General features: G+C 39.2%; 1 protein-coding gene across 1 annotated transcript; it reads left to right on the top strand.

The window, feature by feature from the left end:
• Positions 1–9: 9 nt before the first annotated feature.
• Positions 10–7,299, top strand: LOC306828336 (regulator of G-protein signaling 5-like). Its single transcript, XM_079350717.1, has 5 exons — positions 10–151; positions 405–527; positions 2,015–2,079; positions 4,672–4,835; positions 5,484–7,299. The coding sequence occupies exons 1-5, from the start codon at positions 108–110 to the stop codon at positions 5,730–5,732; spliced, it is 645 nt and encodes a 214-aa protein (XP_079206843.1). The 5' UTR covers positions 10–107; the 3' UTR covers positions 5,733–7,299.
• Positions 7,300–16,683: the final 9,384 nt, after the last annotated feature.

The following is a 16,683-nucleotide window of genomic DNA, read 5'->3' as shown; positions in this document are numbered from 1 at the left end:
TTACAGCATAAAACTGCTATAAAAGCCCTGCTGCTTGAAAGCACACCACAACCTCTCTGTCATCTTTTAAAGCTTTAAAGCTGACTTTGGATCTTTAACCTTGAACCATGTGTAAAGGACTCGCCACACTTCCTGCAACATGCTTAAAAAGGTAAGAGATGTAGATAAAAGGAGTGTTGTATTCCTGCTTCATTGAACTTTTATACGTGACAGATTAAAGAAGGTTAGCCTTGTCAATCTCTCATTTCAAAGCAGTCACGGAGCTTTAAACAGTAATATGTTGTTTACATGAAACAGATCGTCTTACAAGCGCGTCTTTGTGCCCATATTTTAACACCAAAGAAACTGCGATGTTCTCTGAGGCATTCTCACTCACTGTCCCCTCATCTTCTTCCTCCTCGCAGTGCCAAAGACATCAAGCACAAAATCAGCTTCTTGCTCCAGAAGCCTGAACCCCAGACAACGGAGCAGAAACAGACGAAGGAGAAGACGTCCAATGGCGCTGCTCATGCTTCTGCTGAGAAGAGGTCAGAGAAAGTGGATGTATTTTTCACATCCTGCACGGAGGAGAATTATGGTTGAAGTGGAGTCATCTTGCATGTCACTTTAGAGAGCTTGTTATTTGAAGAATATTTATGAGAAAATCAGATAAGGAAGGTTTTGTCACCTTGAGAGAGAGTGGGGAATGACAGAAAAATGAGCCACAGGTCAGATTTGAACCCAGGCCACCAACTGCAGCCGCCATACATAGGGTCAACACACTAACCACTAGGCTACTGGCACTTATTCACCTCTGTTGTTGTTACTTTTTTTTACTATTTCCATTCGTATCAGCATTCAGAAAAAAACTACACCATGTGTCTTGTGTGGGGTTAACTCCAGCTTTAAAGGGATACTTCACCCATTTGCATGAAGCTGTGTATCATTAGAAACATGGTAGTAGTGTTGAATGGTCGTGAATACAACCCTCATTTTGCCCTGAGACGAGAACAATATGTTTTTCTTTGCCTGAAAGTTTTCTTCATGTGATGCAATATGACGATTTTTGCATCACATGAAGAAAACTTTCAAGCAAAGAAAAACACGTTTTTCTCATCTCGGGGCAAAATGAGGGCTGGATTCATGACCATTCAACACTACTACCATGTTTCTAATGATACACAGCTTCATGTAAATGGGTGAAGTATCCCTTTAATGATGATGCCTTCCGATTTAAATATGTTGCACAGCCTGACGCACTGAAGAGTGTCTATACTCTTTTCTAATTACCTACATTTCTAATCCCTACCTGCAGTAAATTAGTTAAATCGTGCAAGAGAGTGTGTGTGAGTGTGTGAGAGAGAGATTCATAAAGGGACTGTGCAATAAAATCAATGGTATAGGGAAGTGCAATAGAATTATAGGGATTAAATAAAATCAGTGCAATACAATAATGATGTTATATGGGTATATGTGCCATAGAAAAAGCGTGTGCAAAAAGTGCAAATGACATGATGTGAGTGTTCTGTGCTGTTAGGGAGTTTGTGTAACATGTATACAGACGTTTGTGTTGTGCTGTGTTTCTTTGTGTTGTGCTATATGTAACATTCTCTTGTGTCCAAAGCAAATGTCTCCCATGAGAGACAACAAAAGCAACTACCTAACCAATTCTGCACTGCTATTCATAATGTTCATGAGTGACGTTCTCAGCTGACGAGACCTTTAATAACAGCAGCCTATTTCTGTGTAAATGTCTGATGACCCAAATCGTGTGCGTGTGATTTGCTGCCATTATTATTGATCGGTGAATTGATGAAGCCGGGGTCTGCATTAGCTGTGCAGTTTTAGAACAAAAGGATAACCTTCGACCAACTCTCCTGAAGGAACGGGTGTAAGAGAAGTCTTGCTCCTTTAAAGGTTTCATGCTCGAGTTACAAATGGTGTAAAACTCTCAAACATCTTGAATGCACATTTTGTCCGCCTCTTAAAAATTCTATTCACTTAAGTTAAACCTTTTTTTCTTTCTATGTTTCAGGGTTCCTTCTGCAGCTGAAGAGGAGAAATGGAAGGAATCCTTCAGCCACGTAATGAGCAGTGAACGTGAGTGTCCGTTTCCAATAATAAACCCATTAGAGTAGAACGAGGACACGCTTGTGTCCAAGATCAATATTAAACCCAAAGGACTTTGTCAGAATGAGGATCATCAGTTCCCCAGCAGAGTCTCTCCGGTGATTTATTAAAATTGAGACACTTGAGACGTAATATTATTATCCTCATGTGAGATGCGCTGCAATCATGGGAATATTTTCAGGCGATCCCCTGAACTCCACATTCCTGGCTAAGTGGCTGCCGGGAAAGATTTGGAAATCTTGGAAGTGATGCCTAGCACAAAATAAAATCAATATAAAACTTGTAAAACGGATGTTCTGATGAAGATGAATCTTTCTGCCCTTGTCCCTTGATGAATTCATTATATGTTTACTCACTGAGGGAACATTTGTGTGGAAAATAAGCCTCACTTTGTTGTCTCCGCAAAGCCTCCATGTTCGAAGAGCCTGGTTCATTTCAACATGCAGCATTTACTCTTGAGAGTACAGTGTTGATACCGCACGGTAAACCATAGCTGGACATCATATCTTACAAAATGTCTGTGATGCAAAGACATGTGTGCTCTTTGTTAATCCTCCATGGTTCAACTGTAAAAGTTTGCCAGGAGTGATTCACTACTTTGGCTGCACAGTGGTGCGGTGGTTAGTGCTGTTGCCTCAGAGCGAAATGGATCCTCGTTTGACTCCCCACCGCACAGGAGCCTCTCTGTGTGCAGTTTTCATCTTCTCCCCGGGCTAGCATGGGTTCTTTCCAAGTTTCCTCTCAAAGTCCAAAGACATGCTAGTTAGACTATACACTGCCAGTAAGTGTGAATGTGAGTGTGGCTGCTTGTGTGTCTCTGTATGTCAACCCTGTGATTGACTGGTGAACAGTCTCGCCCAAAGACAGCTAGGATCGGCTCCAGCCCCCGTTTCGACCTCAAACGGGAAAAGAGCTAAAGATAATGGATGGATGGATAAACTACTCTGTCAAAGACAATGGGTCTTTAAGTACATTTTACAATGATGTGTTTGAGTATGGAGTTCCTTATTGGTAAAAAAAGAGGATTCTGTTGACCAATCATTGGACTCCAATGTTTACTCTGCACCTTTACCTTCCCTGTTTGTCCACCGGTAGCTCATTAATGGGTGGAAAAATATTCAAAAGAAGGACGTAGTTCTATTAATGCAATTGACATTGATTTTCAAAAATACATGAACAAAATTATTCAAATTAGGACTATCAGTGTTAACTCGCTAAGCACGATGCACCGGATGCATTGGTTTTGTTAATGGCATTATTATTTTGTTTGATTTCGTGCACTGTAGATAAGCCATCGAAGCATCTTCCTGTAGTCAGCGATTCAAAAAGAATGACACCAGTTGATTTTACTTTCACTGCTTTTATTTCCTTTTCGATCTGTTATGAGTTACTTTTTCAATGCTTAAGTTATTTTTTTTTTTCAAATAGAAGCGGGTTTGTATCCAAAAAGAAAATAAAGAACCCCAAGTTTAAGACAAAGTTCAAAATAAAAGCAGAACAGAAACTGTTTTAAACACAAAGTAATAAACATTCAAATGTAATGAACATTGTAATTAATCACCATTAAATATCAAAACCTCAACGATTAATCAGGATTAAAGTCTTTTCTCGTGTATGATGAACTCATGCAGTTTGGATGGAAATGTCACTCTATATACAAAGCAACAAGCCCTTTGAGGCATTCTCAGGGTCTGGTCCTCTGCTACGTGTCTCAAGGCACTACTCATCGGCCCCTCAGGGCGCTCTGACCAGTGCAGAGAGTGTGTGTTTGTGTGTGAGAGTGTGTGTATGAATTTATATATATAAGCCCTTTGAGAGTCGCACTGTGTGAGTCAGGGACGCTGAATGGGAGCAATGGCCTTGAGGGAAGCAGTTGAGTTTTGACCCGCTCCGTTCCATGACCTCCTGCACTGAAGTCCATCCTCTGTCATGTCTTCTTTCTGCTTTCCCGTCTTCATCTGTCACTTCTCATTGGTCTGATCTTCTCTTGTTTATTTTGGTTGCATATGTCTTCTGCAGAAGTTAATTACGTAGATGCATTTATATAACGTCCATAGAGGCTCACATCTGCTCTTTGATTAAGCTGCGGTTATTTAATAAAATTAAAAAATCCTAAAGTACAGGATGGGATTTTTAATCACTGCTGCTTAGTGTTTTTTCCATTAGTTTAGTTAAAATGTAATAATTCAGTATATTCAAGTGGTTTTCATGCATAAGAAAGAAAATAGTGCTTTCACTTTCAGCCATTTCTAACAATTTCCTAATCTTTTTTAAAACCAATTTTAGCCAATTTGTGGCACGCTGAGTTTTTACTTTGCGCCCGCACAGACTCTAGAATCACCACAGGCTGCACAAATTCTTAGGATCTAAACAGTTTATTCATTATCTAAGAATTGACATCACATTATCAATCAAAGACCAATACGTTGACTGACTTATTTCTTTTGCAGTATTTAATGCAGCCTCGTCACTGTGTGGTTCCATAAGCTTCAGACTTTCAGATATGAGTTTGTAAAGTGCATTTTAAATTCAACAGAAACGTTTTCTTCTTCTGTGTCTTAGTGGGTCGTTCAGTCTTCAGCAGCTTCCTGAGGTCAGAGTTCAGTCAGGAGAACATGGACTTCTGGGTCGCCTGCGAGGACTACAGGAACACTAATCCTTCCAAGTTTACAAAAAGAGCCAAGCAGATCTATCAGGAGTATGTCAAGACAGACGCTCCCAATCAGGTAATGTTCGACTGGATTTAGGAATTTGATTTCTCGCCGCGTTGTTTCAAATTGTTGGGGTTTTGAATTAATCTCTTCTGTAACTGATTTTAAGTTTTTTTTTGTTGATTTTGATTGAAAGCATTGGAAATGAGAGAAACATAAATGTCCTTTTGAGAATGAATAAAGGTTTGATTGAATTGGAAACATGCGATTGCACTGGAGATATAAATGCAAAAAAAAAAAAAGACATTCAACATATAGCTTGGACAAAAACTTTGAAAATGTCCGTGCATGTAAATTCCACTTCTTCATTTGTTGGATACTGGAAGATTGTGTCGTGTTGTAAGTAAAAACATTTCAGTTGAGTTTTATTAGATCTTAAAGTGAACTTTCAACTTGACTTGTAAATAAAACTAACACTTACTAAAGGCTGTGTTTGACAACAAAACAAGAACGTTTAGTGCATACACTTGATTGCTGCCCTGGTGCGACCTGCTGGAGCCGTTTTGAGCTGCTTTTTAATTTCCCATACATTATTAACATTCAGACACAAAAGTCACTGAGCTTTCAGGTGAAAGAAAATGCCACGCTAATATATTGTATAATGAGAATCAATATTGTTTCAGGGTGTTAACTTACGTACACTTTCATTCTTTTTAATCAAAGGTCAATTTGGACGCGGCCACCAGAGACGTAACGAAGCAGAACGTGGAGAACGCCTGTCCGTCTTGTTTCGACGAAGCTCAGAAGATGATCTACACCTTGATGGAGAAAGACTCGTACAGGCGCTTCCTAAACTCTAAACTGATGAAAGATCTGTGTCAGACACGGAAAGCTGCTGCTGCTGAGGAGAAGAAGACAGAGAAAAAATGTGACTCTGCGGAGAGTAGGCAGGCCGCAACAGAAGGTGCCTAAAGTGGAAGTGAACAGAGACGACTGGACGAAGGTGCCAAAGATGAAGATGATAGACGAGTGTTTGTGTCCAGCGTTATTAGAAAAGAAGCACTTGTTGTTATGAAGGTGACTGAAAAGGTCAATGTGAAATGTGATTGAGACTTTATTTACTACCTTTTTAATGTGCCCTTGATTCCCAGAAGTCATTTGAGGTTTGACGTGAAAAATAAATGTCTGCTTACTATAGTGAGTAGTGAATTACACTTTCATGTAAGTCAGTATTGCGTCAACATGAAGTCAAGTATTTCGCAAAATGTTAAAAGTGAGTGGTTGAAACTTAAATATCAAACCTTCAAGATACAGAACATGTTGAAATGTCAGCTTTGCCTACCATCTATTTATTGTTATTTATACACAAGCTGCCTGTGGAGGCATGGCCAGGTTATCTTTATGCTTACAACAAAAATCTATTTAAAGCCGCTGGATCCGTCCATCAAAACAACCCTCATGGGAGTGCCACCTGTTTTGAGAGACTGTAAAAGTGTCCTACATGAAGTTAAACATCAACTTCTCTCTCTCTCTCTGTTAGTCATGCAGGAGAAGACATAAGCACTTTGCATTCACATAAGAAAATATAATCTGCTCTGTTTTTCAGAATCAACGCCATCATTACCTCTGAATGACAAGTTACGTCTTTTATGACACTATAAACATGTGCTCTGTTTTTCCTCCCACCATGAGCTCTCATTTAGACCGCATCATGTTGCTAACGTTCCCAGACCCTTGAGTTTTCACACGTGGGGGGGGATTGTCATGTTTTTGGGGGAACATATGTGATTTTGTCTGTCGGGACTAGATGTGCAAATACAATATGCTTCACTGAAATCCATGCAGGTTGGCTATGTGATGACTCAAGAGACACTACGGGCGTCCTTTGTTTTAGGGCGTTTACTGTACCGTGCTGAAGCACGCCAAAGCAGTGTACCATGTACTTGAGCAAGGATCGGAGCGCTCACTCGTCCGATGAACTTGACTTAAGGGGTGAAGCACACTTGGTCACGGTACAGATTATATAGTGTGAGTGCGCCCTTTGGCGGCGTTCACATGGCAGCCAAAAGTGAACAGAATCAATTTTTTTCAGTTTTATTTATTTATTTTTTAATTTATGACGTTGTGGACAGAACAAGTCCCATGGAATCTGAATTTATCAGATTTGGACACTTTCAGGAGTCTAATACAGGCCACATTTGAAAAGAGCAAAACAATCTGAATGGTGTATTGAGGCCTGCAGTGTTAACGCAGACAGGAAACACTGGACCTTGAGACCTTAATTTATTATTCTGAGGTAATTCTTTTGTCAATTCAGAAAAATTGAGCAGAGTGTGTTTCCTCATGTGAATGCAATACAACTTCAGTAGAATGTTAACATTTCTTCATTGAGTATGTTTAAATGGCCTTGTACTCTGATGTGTTGCATCAAAATGTATCCTGAAGACCAAACAAGATATTACATGTAGATATTTATCATGTGATGTCATATCATTTCTGTGACTATTCATGAATAAAGTGATGTTTTGGATAATCTGAACCTTGTTGGTTCATCAGTTGTGTGAATTTGAACAGAAAGAACTAGAAATAATTTCATAACACAGAAGCAGCCAAAGCGATGGGTTGAGACTTAAGAGAAGGACAAAAAAAAGATAGCTTAGTACATTTTGAGTATGAACAAGGAATTTTGAAGGGCGGCTGGTAAACATTTGAGTGAAGTGTTGGGTGAAAATTTTAACATTTTTGTCGTAAATCCATCACTCTTAATGTGAAACACCATACTCTGATAAAGATGGATAAACAGGACAACATGCATCAGTGAAGGGACACAGAGTAAGGTGTTTCCTTCATTTTGCAATTAATTCATAAAAAAACTATATATATATATATATATATATATATATATATATATATATATTTTTTTTTTTAAAACAAACTGTTCAACATGTCTTTTCAAACAACACTGATTGATTGATTGAAGAGCACTGTTGCCGATGTCCCAGTAGATCTTAAAACTAGAGCTCAGGAAAGTAGGAATTCGTTGCACCGAGGTGTCGCCACGGAGCGCCTCAGCCAAGTTGAAAGTGTTTTGACCTCGGGCTCAAGGACAGCAAGTGAGACCTTGACACAGATACTCTGTCGTGTTTTTGAGCCAAATCCTATCTGAAAGGGTTCTCACAGGTTAGTATTTTTGCTCCACTAATTTCTACGTTGTTTGTGTCCATAGTTACCACAAGCCAGCCACTAGTCTGTTTGGTGATTCTAAAAAAAATAAATAAACCAGCTCCATTAATCAGGACAAACTGTCGAGGTGAAGTGCTGAGGCAGAGTGACACACAAAGTGAAAAATCTCAGTGAAGTTGTTTTCCATATGGGGTCGGATGGAATCCCTCTGGTCTAATCAGAATACTTGATGAAAACTGATCTTTAATACAGCATCGCACACATACAGTTTATCTGGTTTATTCCCACCGACCCATATTTCTTTGTGTAGTTTCAAAGATCCTATCTTCTTTTTTTACAAGCAGACTAACATAGCTTGTTATGTGATTTATTTGGACTTGAGGAAAAAGGACAAAAGGCTTTTTATTGCAGCTTATTCGTGCTCACAGCCTGACACTATGCCTATTTAAGGACACACATTTAGGACTATGACGCACAGTAAGTAAATGAAAAGTTTGGATTTATTCATCAGCACACCTAGATTTACTGAGGTTGGAAAAGCCGATATTTCATTTTTTTTTTTTTGTTTAATCCGCTCTGCTGCACAGAACAAGTTTAAAATATAGTTGAAAGGACACCTGAATCATGTTTTAAAAAAGCAGAAACTTGGACATCTTTTGCGCATAGTCTCTCACATACTGAATCTGATCATCAGTATGATTTCATTCTGCAGCTAAAACACAACAGCCTGCAGAAAAAAATCATGCATATGAAGATCAAGTGTGCTTAAGTAAATTCTAATCTGTCATCTAAAATAAAACTTTGTGAGCGGGCCAGCAGCTACAATGTGGGACAAAACCTGTTAACTTTGAATAGAAGCTATAACACCAGTATTTTACTATGCAGACTCTCTATATATAAACCCAACACATCTGCTGTATTGGGCAATGATGGTGTTTATAAAGTGTGACCCCTGCATAAATAATTGTAAGGTACAGTTGAGCTGTTGGCTGTACCAAGGGAACCTAACCTTTTTCCTTGAGGTTTCCTCTACTTGAATATAAGGAAAGTAAGGCTGCCCACATGAAATCAAACAAATAAAACAGAATTACATGTGTGGCTGACTAAGTAGCCAAATTGAATTTCTAAACCTCAGGGCAGGGAGAGCTGTTCGCCCTCCTGAGATCTTTTGCTGGGCTCAAGGTTCGGAACCAATGCTCTATGAACACATGATGCATTGAAGTCGTGACTAAAGGCCCTGACACACCAAGGAGATTATTCGCCATCAGTTTGAGTCAGAACGTCAGTCAACGTCCTTGCTACCCCTCGGCCCCTTTATGCCTTTTTTTTTTCACTGATTCGACATGTGGAATCGGCGTCGGTGAGAGAAATCTCTCTGATTGGCTGGTCGGAGTTTTCATTCATCTTCAGCTCTCGACACAGGTTTGGGAAAGCCACTTGAGCATCCTGCTGTGGTATCCATGCTTTCACTCATCAGTGTGGTTTCTCCTTTTGTGGAGAATTTACATCTTTTTATCAGACATTATTCTCGATTAGTAGGCTAACTTAAAAAGGTCTTTAAAATCTAACTTGTGACTGTGTGCACAGCATTTCACTTTGTAGAAGAGAAAACCATCCACAGCATCTTCTAAAGGCTCTAAAGGTAAAATACAAGCCTTGTGTGTTTGTGTGCTAGCCTTTGCCCACAATCTGTGATCTTAGCCAGACTCTGTTCAGACTCATGCTCCAGGGTCTTTATTTGATATTAACCTGCTTACAGCCCAATGTTCTCTCCTGCCTTTCCAACACAGAGCCGCTCAGAGGCCTGATAATTAAAACCTGACAGGACGTTCTGGTGATCTAATGTAATCATGCGTGCAGGGAAGCACGTACACACTAACACATGTACTGGTTAAAGCTACCTAATGCTAACACGTGACCATACAACCACTCCCATTAGCCCAGTACATACATCCCCAGGGCTGCACGTCTGGATCCCTGGTTTATCATCTTGATGACTTTGGATAATAATGAGTGCCGGGCTGAAGGGATTCATCTAACTGTGGTGTCTGTTTTATTCTCTTATTGCCTTGGATTTGTTGGCTCTGTTGCTAATGTTGAAGCAATTCAGATTCAGATTCAGATTGATCGTCCTTTCCAGGAAATTTGCTTTCACCCTCGTACGAGGGACACATAAACAGACAGACCTCAAGATACATAAAGACATACATTACATCCTCCACCATACACATTTAACAATGAGGACATGTTTTATCACAGTGATGATTCATCATTCACTGAGCCATTAAGAGAGTCATCTTCTCATATATTAGTTATCAAATATAGTGTCAGTCCAAATAAAATAAAGTCTGGCAGACTCTTTAGAAACAATCCACAATGTGAGGAAAAACACTGACATGTCTTTCTTTAACTTCTTGTTGTTTCAGAAAGTTCCATATTCGCAGACACTTCACAGTCAAATTAACTGTTTTTTATTACCAAGTACATTTACATATGAATTGTCTTGGTGTATTGGTGCAAAAAAAAAAAAAAAAAACAGTTAGCATGGGAAATAAGGCTAAAATAACAAATACTTAAATAAAATTAAATGGTAGAAAGAATAATAAAAAAAAACACACAAAATGTGCATGAAAGAACAGTGAACCAGCATCAGTGCAGATCTGCTGTAGGAGGGTGACGTTTTATTCCCTCTGTAATACACATTTAATACACACAAGGCTTGAGAAACATTACTTTTTAACATGCTTTGAACGTGCTTTTGCCTATTGATGATTTAAAAGACTCTAATGGATGTCAATGTTTCTATGTTCCTTGAGCCTCTAAACAAAGGTCATTTTCTGTCACTGTTTCATAAACAATGACGTTTTTTGAATATTGATAACGCACTCTAACTCCACAGTCCGAGGTTTTGGACAGCAGACCCTCCATGTAAGCGTGCAGACTAAGTGCAAGAAGATAGGAAGAGGGTGGAGGGAGGGGTTTGAGAAAGACCCCTTTTGCCTAACCAGGAAGTGACCTCTGTAAATCACGTGGGTAGAAAAAGAACGTAATGAGGCAGAGTTTTAGTCACCTTCTCTGAATGGATATCCAAAGGTTTATTTAGGGGCCATTTACCCTTAATATGATATCGACACTATAGCTGTTGCTGTGCTGTAATTAAACGTAATTCCCACCGGAAGAGCTGGAGGAGGTGTAAACAGTTGATATAGTAAGTATTAAATAAAATAAACTTGCTCGCTTCCTTCAGGGAGTAAGCAGTTGGAAAATTGATACTTCAACATATAAAAGTCAATTTTTACTACGAGGAACATTTCCTCAATGTTAGAGGGATATCTAGGTTTTTTTGAATCCCGCAAATAAGTCATAACAGCTGTCAATGAAGACTCAAACAGCTGCAGTGCTGATCAGTGCGCTGGAGACAGGAACATGTGGCATGCTAACATAGTGCTGAAACAAAGTGGCTACTGGGGAAATAAAGTATTGTGAATTTTAGGCTAAGAGACATACAGTACTCCCCAAAATGACCTCATAAAACCCTACCTCAAAAATACCAACAATTCCTTTAAAGAGCATCATATTTACCACAAAGATGCTTGGACATCTTTGCTGGTATTCATAAAGAATCTAAATAAAAAATCCTCCAGCAGGGCAATCTATAATCAGAAGAATAACAATGATCAAACACAAAACAGTGAGCTCATCTGTGAGCTAACTTTCCATTCCTTTATTTCAACATCTTTAACAGTTGTCTGATAGTCCCTCTGAACCACTTAACGATTTCACAAAGTGATACAGGCTGCTCAATTTGGCTGTTTAGATATATTTTGTGACTCACTTTTCTGATGTAAATGGCTTTAGTAACGTCCCAAGGAACACTGCTGACCGGCAAAACAAAAAGTGTTGATTATGGTCTAAGAAAAATAAAAACTGAATTTTTAAGATTTTTTGTAGTCTTTAGACTTATCAAAGCGCTTTTACACCTTCTGGTTGAACAATGGTCAACTCTACCACTGAGGCATGGCCATCCTGATCAAAGGATTGTGTCTTTGGGTCTCCCTGTCAATTGCCAATTTGCATTGTTGTATGTTTTGCAACAATGACAACACTAAAACAAACCTCAACATTTTTTACAATCATGTAAAAAGTGTTGAGGTTGGTTTTAGTGGGGATCAGAGTCCTTTTTGCAGAATCTTTTACAATTTACAAAACAAAGAGAATATTTCTATTAAAGAGATGGATGTGATTTTACAGAGAACTAAATTACCACATTTAAGAAGAAGCTTGGTCCAAATATTATTTGCAAGGACATCTCTTTTCACCTCGGTCACACAATATAATGTGCACTTTTTGCAATAAATGCGTTTTTGTTTTTCGTCCACGCTGTTCGAGCTAAAGGGAGGACAGCCTATCTTCTCTAACCTGAAGTTTGAGGGAAAACTGAAAGGTTTGCCAAAGAATATAAACCACTCTGGTTCCTGATGAAAATTTGAACGTACGCTCTTTTTGTACTTCATTCTTGATTCAGTAGATGCCTCAGACTCATAGTCTTTTTACCCTCATTATGTCACTTTCTGTCTGATTTATTGAATGGTTGAGTCATTTGTTGACTTTCAAAGCAGAGGGTTAATCAGGTTTAAGAGAAACTGGGTTAAAGCAATGGATTAGGCAACTTCCAATTATGCAATCTGGGCTATCTTAGAATGGATCTTTGGTAAAAACAAGGTTGGGAGGGTTATCGGAGGAACCTTCTTCAAAATGCAGTAAATTACATTTAACATTTAAAGAAAACACCAGTTTGACCTTTTGTGCAATTATCAATTTAAGACAGCGAGACAACATTTACGGCGGGAGTACAGTAGCTCAGTCTGTGGGGACTTGGGTTGGGAACCGGATCCCCGGATTGTTGGGTTGAAGGGTTCAAGTCCCAATGGCGACCAAAGAATGGAAGTTGGTCTCGTAGCTGGAGAGGTGCCAGACCACTTCTTGATCACTGCCCAGGTGCCCTTGAGTAAGGCACCGAAACCCCAACCAGCTCAGCGGGGCAGCTTGAGTACAAAGTTGTTATCATACACAGATCTCACTAACACGAACGCTTCACAGATAGCTGGATGAACAAGCTTGACAATAAGTGAGAGACAATAAACCAAGAGTGTAATTCAGTGTAGCATAACTTAAAATGTGGTTTTCATGAAGGGATTTGGAGTACTGTGTCTGCCAACCAGTCACTTTGCAGTTTTCACCCACCCACGTGTTTCCCACAGAATGACACTGAACCCAGGCCACACATATGTCAAAATATTGATAGTATTATATAAATACATAAGAAGGCCTAAATTAACCAGGAAAGAGAAGTTGGACTCCAATCATTTGCTGTAGGAACATAATGTGAGGGCACTCACCCTGAGGTTGGTGACTGACTGATTACCTTAGAGAGAGGGTGCAGAGGCAGGTAAAGTGTGGCTGAATGGCCTTGATTAAGACCAGGTGTGAGACGATGATGAATAGGCTACTCTTGGACTTGAGTGCTTTGTGCTCACTTATTGTCTCGCCATCAGAGATAGTGAAAGGTTGTTTGGATTTTTATATTTAAAGAAAGAAAGTGTCATTTCAACCTGTCAGTGAGCCTTACTTGGCTTTTTAGTGTCTAATGGTCGGGTTGGGTCGGTGGGTTTTCATTTTTCACATTTGTCATGTTCCAGCTGTTGTTTATGTTTGATTTGTTCTTGTTTTTGATTATTGTAAATCACTTTGTAAAGTTGTGTTTTTAAAGGTGCTATATAAATGAAGTTATTATTATTATTATTATTATAATTATTAAAGAGCTTCAAAGCTCAGTTTACTCCTTTGCCACGTTTCCTTTTCAGTAAAGCCACCAATGTTTCCATCCCCCATGTGAAGTCATCATTCACAACTTCTACCAAAACATCGGCCATTATTATTATTACTGTGTCACTGTAGTGTGCAACTTTGCAATGTCATGAAATGTTACTGTAAACCACTCCAACTGAATTTCTGCTGTCTTATAAAAAACCAAGAGGGGTTGGACACTTTGTGTGCATGACCCAAAAGTTAATTAAACCATCAATCATATGGACTATAAAAATGTCTTTGTGATATATATGTTGGGAGGAGAAATTATAGATGGCAAAGAGTACATTTGTGTGCTTGACTATGAATTATCATGAATAGGCATCAAAAAGATAGACATTAATAACTTATCACTTCAATAACTGTTTGTGATGACGACTGTGTCATCTGAGTGGATTCAAGACAGATGCTTATTTACCATGAAGGTAGAAAAACCACTGTATGCAGAGGGAGCGACAAGGAGATCAAACAAGATCAAATACAGGATGTTTACATTATTAACACATGGAGTGTATCTATGACAAGCTTAGTGATTAATGACTACACTTTTTAGCAATAACTGTCACGGGTGCAGCGTCACAACAGAGGAGGAGACCCAAACGCACGACTCTGGGGTAGAAGCAGAATCAATGTCCATTTATTAAAGGTAGGGTTCGGTACACGGGTAGTCAGTCAGTTTCAGGCAGAAGTACAAAAAAACGGCAGGCAGGGTTCGGTACATAAAGGTCAGTAGTTCCAGGCAGAAGTACAAAGACGGCGGGCAAACTCGGGGTCAAAAAACAACCAGGATCAGAATCAGAAGGCAATACAAAAGTGCTGGTATCGCTACTAAAGAAGACAAGACGAACTGGCAAGGAGTGAGGGGAAACACAGACACCTATATACTGAAAGGGGGTGGAGTTAACAAGACACAGGTGAGACACATCAGGTAATCAGCAGAGTGGAAAAACACTGGGGAGAAGGACATGTGGCCAACAGACCTGACAGAAGAGGGAGGTGAAGTTAAGACACAGGTGAGACACATCAGGAGGGAAACAAGGAACAAAAAGCACAAGACCAGAAACTGAGGACAAGAACAAAGTAAAACTCAAACACAGGACATGATACAAGAAGAAACAGAAATAAACTAAACCCTTAACCCGGGGATGTGACAATAACATTCCGTAGGGAGCCCAATAAAGTACTCAAGAGCTTTGCAAGTGCTGTCATATATTAGATAACTGAAGAATAAAAGCATTGAGTTACCACCTGGATAGTTGCGTCAAAGAAAAGACAAACATTGGGCTTTTGCTTTGAAAAGCAAACGTGAAGCGCTACCATATCGACATTTGGCCACAAAATGACTCAATTAAACATTCACCAAATATATGAACCTTAAATGATCTCACTAACTTAACACATTCTCTCATACACACGCATTGATACACATTTTTCATTCTCCAAGAAGATCTTTAAAGTCCAGTTTTGTTGTCAATCACCAACTAACAGTGTTCCCACAGCTTAAACTACCAAATGCCAAACATAACGTTCTCATTTCAAGAAAACATCATCACTGGAGGGCAGCTTGATTGTGCTGAGGAAAGAGTTGGCAGCCTCCAGAGCAGCGATTTACCTTCGCCTGATAAGTAAACATGTTTTCAGCTGTGTTGAAAACTCAAACCGCTCAGTCCCTGACCAACTTTGGGTGGATGGAAACCCTGGGGTGTAGCTTTGTCAGCGCTAGACTCTACTGCCAGCCACAGACATCACCAGTGGGAAATAAGAGAATGTTCTTATATTTTCACCCACATACAGGAAGATCAAACTTTTTCTCAAACGTGTATTAAAAGCCCAGATGCCAAAGAGAGCTTGTTTTCTTCTATAATGTCATCAGAGACTGGTGCAGCTTTGTTGTCTTTTATGAGGAACCAAGTCAGTAATCAGCTCCCTAAGTGGCCTCAGATCCTGCACTACCCACGCCCTCTGCCTTTTGATGACGCGTTCAGTAAACATACAACACTTTATAGTTTTATGGTCTTAATCCATCAACTGTTTCAGACCCTGGGTAGATTGTATCTTTGTTTTCCCAGGTCTAGATGGCAACGTGTCAGCATAATGTTCAGTGTAGATCCTGCTCAACAGGTCGAAATTAGTACATTATTCTCCTGGGGGATCTATGTATTTCTCATCGATGGACTTTTTGGTTGGCTAGCTTGATGGAAATGAAGAATAATGAGCAAATAGAATAAGCTTTGTGATCGTGGTCATATTTAACCTAGGAAATAAAGTATTTCATACAACGCTAAGATTGTTTTTAAAGGGGACATGTGCCACAAGGATAATAGATAAAACAAGACTGTCTATGCCAGAACAATTCCCTTCTAAATGGCTGTGCTTTTCCATTCAATGTAAAGAGGGTCACATACTTCAACACCCAGAATGCACGTGTTTCATTACCTTCCAATAACCTCTCTGTCTCTGTAAGATAGGCTTGAATAAATAAAAAAAGTTTTTTATGTGTTGACCTGTGAGAGAACAGTTGGGATAACTTGGTACGTATAGCGAGCGTATAGCATCACTTCCTGTTTTCTGCTGCTACAGATTTTTCATCCCTGCTGTTCTTCTACTGTTGTTCTTTCAGAAGTACTTTTGTTATCTCCAAACTCTCTTACTCTTGTTTTAGTGGCTCATCTACTATATTTTCATCTTCTTATACACATAGCTTAGCACTTACTTCAACTCATAATAATATGTTTACCATCGTCAAAAAAAAACAAAAAAAAATTGAATTTCCCTCGGGATCAATAAAGTATCTATCTATCTATCTATCTATCTATCTATCTATCTATCTATCTATCTATCTATCTATCTATCTATCTATCTATCTATCTAT

Source organism: Symphodus melops (assembly GCF_947650265.1).
Source record: "Symphodus melops genome assembly, chromosome: 8".
In the NCBI taxonomy this organism is placed as follows: domain Eukaryota; kingdom Metazoa; phylum Chordata; class Actinopteri; order Labriformes; family Labridae; genus Symphodus; species Symphodus melops.
Note: the sequence above shows the minus strand (reverse complement) of the source record. Positions and strands in the feature narration are given on the sequence as shown.

Coding starts and splice junctions, on each gene's coding strand:
- LOC306828336 (XM_079350717.1), top strand. CDS start 108: ATGTGTAAAGGACTCGCCACACTTCCTGCAACATGCTTAAAAAG. Junction 528..2,014: donor CATGCTTCTGCTGAGAAGAG/GTCAGAGAAAGT, acceptor TCTATGTTTCAG/GGTTCCTTCTGCAGCTGAAG. Junction 4,836..5,483: donor AGACAGACGCTCCCAATCAG/GTAATGTTCGAC, acceptor TTTTAATCAAAG/GTCAATTTGGACGCGGCCAC.